This window comes from Dinoponera quadriceps, unplaced genomic scaffold (assembly GCF_001313825.1).
Source record: "Dinoponera quadriceps isolate SergipeBrazil2010 unplaced genomic scaffold, ASM131382v1 scaffold2111, whole genome shotgun sequence".
Lineage (NCBI taxonomy): Eukaryota > Metazoa > Arthropoda > Insecta > Hymenoptera > Formicidae > Dinoponera > Dinoponera quadriceps.
The window spans coordinates 276,713-282,712 of NW_014556195.1; the positions used below are offsets into that span (position 1 = coordinate 276,713).

The 6,000-nt window shown below is 40.0% G+C and overlaps 2 protein-coding genes across 4 annotated transcripts in view; one reads left to right on the forward strand and one right to left on the reverse strand.

Annotated features, from left to right (window-relative positions):
* LOC106747112 (GRIP and coiled-coil domain-containing protein 1) overlaps nucleotides 1-2,653 on the forward strand; it is a 48,857-nt gene extending 46,204 nt beyond the window's left edge. The window contains exons 4-10 of one of the 3 annotated variants that reach the window (XM_014624399.1): nucleotides 73-237; nucleotides 311-456; nucleotides 530-764; nucleotides 856-1,168; nucleotides 1,258-1,568; nucleotides 1,729-2,195; nucleotides 2,370-2,535. In XM_014624399.1, coding sequence (XP_014479885.1) covers nucleotides 73-237; nucleotides 311-456; nucleotides 530-764; nucleotides 856-1,168; nucleotides 1,258-1,568; nucleotides 1,729-2,195; nucleotides 2,370-2,535 — 1,803 coding nt within the window. The other 2 variants (XM_014624400.1, XM_014624401.1) reach the window with 2 other exon arrangements.
* On the reverse strand, nucleotides 2,546-4,496 carry LOC106747119 (dnaJ homolog subfamily C member 17). The gene is made up of 7 exons (XM_014624420.1): nucleotides 4,211-4,496; nucleotides 3,987-4,115; nucleotides 3,688-3,855; nucleotides 3,375-3,593; nucleotides 3,144-3,221; nucleotides 2,864-3,061; nucleotides 2,546-2,746 (listed from the first exon to the last, which is right to left on the reverse strand). Exons 1-7 carry the CDS (start codon nucleotides 4,277-4,279, stop codon nucleotides 2,627-2,629), a joined length of 981 nt encoding a protein of 326 aa, XP_014479906.1. The 5' UTR covers nucleotides 4,280-4,496; the 3' UTR covers nucleotides 2,546-2,626.
* Nucleotides 4,497-6,000: the final 1,504 nt, after the last annotated feature.

Sequence of the window (6,000 nt, forward strand, 5' to 3'; positions counted from 1 at the left end):
ATCATCCAATTTTAGATGGCCGTTATAAACGTAGACCTGTTATTAACATTTTTATGTTTTCTGCATTCGTAGTCTTGCAAGAGTCAGACGGATCCTGCGGACACAGAAACGGTAGAACAACTGAAGAATCAGCTGGGTATGCTGATGAACTCGTTGGCCACTCTGTCGGCGGAGAAGTCGAAAATGGAAGCGAACTTCCAGGTCGACAAGAAGCAACTAAGAAGCGAACGGGATGAAGTAAGATAAGAGGAGATTGACCGTTTCGCGCTGTCAGGGAAGTTTCCTGGTTAATTATTAACACTGTTTGCAGTGTGAGAAGGTGATCAAAGACCTGAAAGAAAGATTGAAGAAGGCCCAGGGTGTCAATCATTCCGAAATCGAGCACGTGAAGTGCAAATTGATCATGGAGCGTCATGAGAGAGAGAGAGAACAGGCCGACAATCTTAAGATGATCAAGTACGTTATCTACTCTCGTTTACCGAGGTTACACCGTCGGCGAAGATTTTTTTATACTTTAACATTCTTGCAGGGAGCTGCAGAAACTGGTGTGCGACGAGCGGCGCAACAAGGAACAGTTGGAGGCGCAGCTGAAGACGCATCTCGCGAACAAGACGCAGTGCAAGATTCTTGAGGCCGAGCTCGAGATCACCAAGACCAAGCTCAAGCAGGCGGAAGAAGCGGCGAAGGAGACGCCGCCGCTTCTTCTCTCGCTGCAGGCCGAGATGACCGTGATGAGGAAGCAACACTTGAATGCGATTCGCGAAGTACAGATACGATAACGTCAGACATTGCTTAACGCGTTAATCATTCGTTACGTACAAACAAAGTGAACGCCGTGTGTGTGTTCTAACGTAGGAAAAAAAAAGAGCCGCTGCTGCTGAGCAAGAGGCGAGAGGGCTGGCGATGATACACGAGGCGAGAGTGGCTGGCTTGGAAGCTCGATTGGCTGAACTGTCCGACATTGTCGGAGGCTACGACCGGCTGAGGCAACAGGATCAATTGGCTATTCAGAAATTGAAGGACCGGCTGGCCGCTTTACAGGACACCGAGCACGGCGAAACTGCAGCGCCGAGTAACCGGCCGGAAGAGATCATCTCGAAGATAAAATCTCTGTACACCCATCTGTTGGATCTTGACAATAAAAAGAAAGACTCGGCTTACGTAAAAGGTAAATGAAAGTTAACGTAACAGTGATGAGGTGTAAAATGTGAACAGAGGGTGGATCAATTCGCGCGATTCTGTGTATATTTTTCTCAGCGTTGTTGAATAATCTGGACTTGCGGGATGAACATTCCAACTACAAAGAGAAGTACGACGTGCTCCTGCAGGAATTCGAGGACTACAAGCATCAGGTGATATGCAAGTACAACGTGCCGTCCAACGCGCTGCGCGGTATCCAGCAACAGAATCAAGGGCTATCTTTGACGCACGATAAGGATCACGATAAGACTCAGCTACACCTCCTCAAGGTCCATAACAGTAATTTAGAGGAGAGGATACGTATGATCAATAAAGAAATGTCGAATAAAGAGAGGGACTGGCAAATGCAGCTGGATCATCAACAGAAGGTAACTGATCAGATCTCCGCAATAACGGTTAATTCCCAGGACGGAAATATTTTTATTTTCTAAATGATGCAATTTGCTAATCCACGTTTTCACATGAGAGATTTTCACACGTTTGATCTCTCGTCAATCAAAGTAACTGCGGAAAATTACGTATTTCTAGTTATTTCAAGAGGAGCACTCCAAGCTGGAGCACACGTTGCATCAAAAGGACAACGAATTTCGCAACAAGATATCTTTGCTGGAACAACAATTGCTACGACAACGAGAGAGGTCCATGGCTCTCGTGGAAGAAAAGGATAAGGAGATACTGACACTGAAAACGTCATTCCGTACATTATTGCCTAATAAGGAGACTGCTGCTGCGGCGGCAGAGCATAAAGCACCTTTGATCAGATATGAAAGCACCGTCGAGCCGGTGACTGATTTAGTAACGGGATTGCTAACAAACGACAGCCCTCCGATATTGCATTATACCCAAGAATTGGCCAGGAAAGAAGTGCAAGTATCGTCATTGAGGAAAAAGACTCTGGAATTGGAAGGGGTGTTGAGAGAGCAGCAGAGAGAAATGCTTCATATGAAGGAGAAGCAACAGGAGGAAAATAAAACATTGAGAGCGCATATCACGAGGTAATCGTCGAATACCAATGAATTGTACAAAGGTTTTTTTCTTTTTGAATGTAGAAAGACTTATCCCTCCGAGAGCCAGCGATCCTTTAAAAGATGATCCTTTAGTACATGTATCAGTGTATGATATTAATAAAAAGTCTTGTGCATAAATGCGTTAAAAAAAATTTGTTGCAGGCTGGAAGCGTGTAAATCGAGAGAGGGTGCCAATTTGGAGTACTTGAAGAATGTATTTATAAATTACTTAACGACGAACGATGCGTCCAGCAAGCGACACATGTTAAACGCCATTTCAACAGTATTGCGTTTCACGCCCGACGAGTTGAGTAAAGTCAAACATTAACGTGCAATAATTCTAGTTTTATCGTTGATATATTTCTCTTAAGGGAATGAATAAACCCACATGTGGGCACAGACAGGACACAATACTGAAATTAAATTCTTTCTTGCGCTTTTGTTTCCTCTATGAGTTGGTTTTTGCGTTCTTGCACTCTCCTCAGGTTAGCCAATACGGAAATTTCGAACTCCGCATCCGACATCCTTCCCTGCTGCGTCTATATAATGCGGAAATGTTACACAAGATCGTTACGATATGTTAGTATCATATGTACCGTGTAAATTAACGTGCCGACTCACTAGTGATAAATAGTGAGACGCAAAGTTATACGTACAAATGTATCGGGTGCGGAAGAGCAATTAAGAGACGCACACGGTTCGCTATCGGTATGTCTGTTAGCAGGAAATATGGGTCTTCCGGAATTGAATTTCTTATCGCTTGCGACACCTTTTGAATGTTTCCGAGTATCCCACAAGCCACGAAGCGTTAGCGGGTTCTCTGCTAAACCGATCTCACTCAGAAGAGCGGTTTCCTAAAAAAAAATATTAGAACGAAAATTTTACTTTACATTCAAGTATTATGGCTCAATTTCTAACAATGATCCACGCGCTTACCGCTGCATCTTTATTTCCAAACTCGACTATGGCTCTTCCTTTCTTCAAAGACACGACAAGAACTTCTATATCTCCATACTGCATAAAAACAGTTTTAATTAGAAATTAGGACAGATAATTCGTTACACATCATTATTTCCAAGTAATACAAATTAATGACTTGTCAGATCTCAATAAAAAAAAATTAACACACTACAATATATATAAGCTTTAAAAAATCAATGACCTTACTTTAGAAAACATTTTATGCAGATTATTATAGTTGTATCCACCATTTGATGAATCTTCTTCTCGTGACTTCCATCTAATCTTGATCTTGAAATCCCCTACCTTGGACGATTTTGAATTGTTTGGCATACAATGATGCAGTTTCCTGATTTCCTCCAATACAGACATCACTTCTTCTTGTACTTGCTTCGATCCTTCCCTCTCTAATCTTTCTATTTCGGCCTGAATAATTATATATTTTAGAATATAGATTTTTTCACAGAGAGATAAACATAAGAAGTTATAGTAAAATTGAACAATTTGAATATATATATACTTTTAAGCGATCCTCATCAGATTTAGTATTGTATGTAGGATCTAATGTCCTTTTATAAGCCTCCTCGCGTGCTTCTAGGTCTTCTTTAAATTTTCTCCTCTTGACATCGTATTTTCTGACACGTTCCTTCTGTTGTTTTTTAGCTGCGATAACTTGGTCATAGGCTGCCTTATCATACGACAATATATTTTAATAAATTAAACTATAAGACTTCTTCTGAAAGTTACAGAAGAAAATACATTCAATGATTATGATGATGATGATACTAGTGGGAACCAGAGAAAAGTCAGTATACTTACTCGTGTTTTTTCATCCGTTAATATCTCCAATACTTTTGTTAGTTCATTGAATAATTCTGCTGCTTTTGGATTGTTAGGATTTTTATCAGGATGGCATGATAAGGCTTTCTTGCGGTATGCCTTTTTGATCTGAAATTGCAAATGACTACAGATGCATTTTTCTTTGCTAGAAAACTTCAAACAAATAAAGATGTAATTATTTGCAAATAAATACAGATATTTACCTCTGTCACAGAGGCCGTGGACTCTGCGCCGATCAGATTGTACAAATCCTTTTGCATAATCGCGTCCATTGTTGATTTATTACTTGTGTATGATTATTTTCTAAATTATGTTTAACAAGATACAAATTCACTTATAGGTTAGATACTTTTCGATCTTCACTGCCAGTGCTGAAAATTTATAGCATACGTAACACGAAGTATAGATTTTCAATGGCAATGAATATCGGAACACGCCATTGGCTGCGTTCAGGAAACACGAGTGAACGGTCAGAGGATTATTGGTCTTTACTGTTAAATCTCTAAATTTAGGCCAATTATATCGAGGAATTATTCAACTGTTGTACAACTGTCGTGTTTTCTGAACGCAACCGTTATCCCGCACTGAAGAAAAGAATGGCTGCGTTCAATAGAGAAAGCAGCTGTTGCAACTGTTGTAAAATTCGTGAATCTGATTGGAGTATGCTCTTAATCTTGGTTGAATCTAAAAACATATGCCAATCAGTTAGTTACGAATGATTCGAGCCCCAGTTCGAAGTAGAGACGCCGCGGCTGCGTTCTCTTTCGGCGTTTACAGCGCATAAGTGTCGCTCTACAATAAGTATTTTAAGCCTTAAGAAATTGACCAATCACAGTCAAATATGAAGAGAATAATTAATTGTGATTGGTAAATTTTTTAAGGCTTAAGGTTATACCTATTGTAGATCGACTCTGAGCCTCCAAAGAGAGGCAGCCGTTGCAGGGTGCGTTTCCACTTAACACTCGCAACGATCGTTAAGCCCGTATCACACTACACATCAAAACCCGTCAGTTCCCAATGCACCCTCCAGGTGGCACAATATTTTTAACTTAACCATCGAAATAACACTGCTAACCTATTGTAACCGAGTGTCACCAAACAAGTAGATAAAGTCGATATTAAACCATCCGAACTGCACAGAACATCTAGAGATTGACTTCTCCGCGGATCCCGCTGCCCATAAACACAGTCGCCAGGACGTTTTTAGAGATTCGTCCAACTCTCGGCCTGAAAAGCTGGACCGGCCAAGTCTCTTCAGATCTGCCGTCGATAATAGTTCGCGCGCGAAGGGATTCTATTTCCGACAGCACTGTCGCTTCCGAAGCCAAGATTCGTATCGCTGGACGTCCGTTATTACCGATAGATGATAGGATGGGAAGGCACGTAAATATGAAATCGCATTGGAATATCAAATACCTATATGAAGAACATTTTCTGGTATAATTCCTCTTGCACGAGGCAAAATAACTGCGCACTTTGAAAAATTAATCTTACAGAAACAGCGATAATAAATGATAATAACGAATGTTTCCACTTTCCCAATGATAATAATTTCCTTTATCTATACTCGTTGCACATCATTTACATACATATACATTCCATAATTAAAGTTCATAACTTATATGTAAATGTATGTACATTGTTGCATAGCATTTACATATATATACATTTCATAATTAAAGTTCATAACTTATATGTAAATGTATGTACATTGTTGCATAACATTTACATATATTGTATTATATGATATAATAGTAGACCTGTTTGAGTACATTGTGCATTCATGTAAAATGAATAATGTAAAATAGAAATTTAAATATAGACCTGGGGAACAGGTTGCGTCATAAATTATTTCAATGCGATCAAAGAGACTGACTTATGCATCGGGATTCGCGAAGACTATTCTAATCAGATGTCTTGGGAGCGGCCTGAAATATTACGAAAGATCTCTGCATGCAAAATCCACCGGTGGCAAAGTAAAGTTTATTAATCT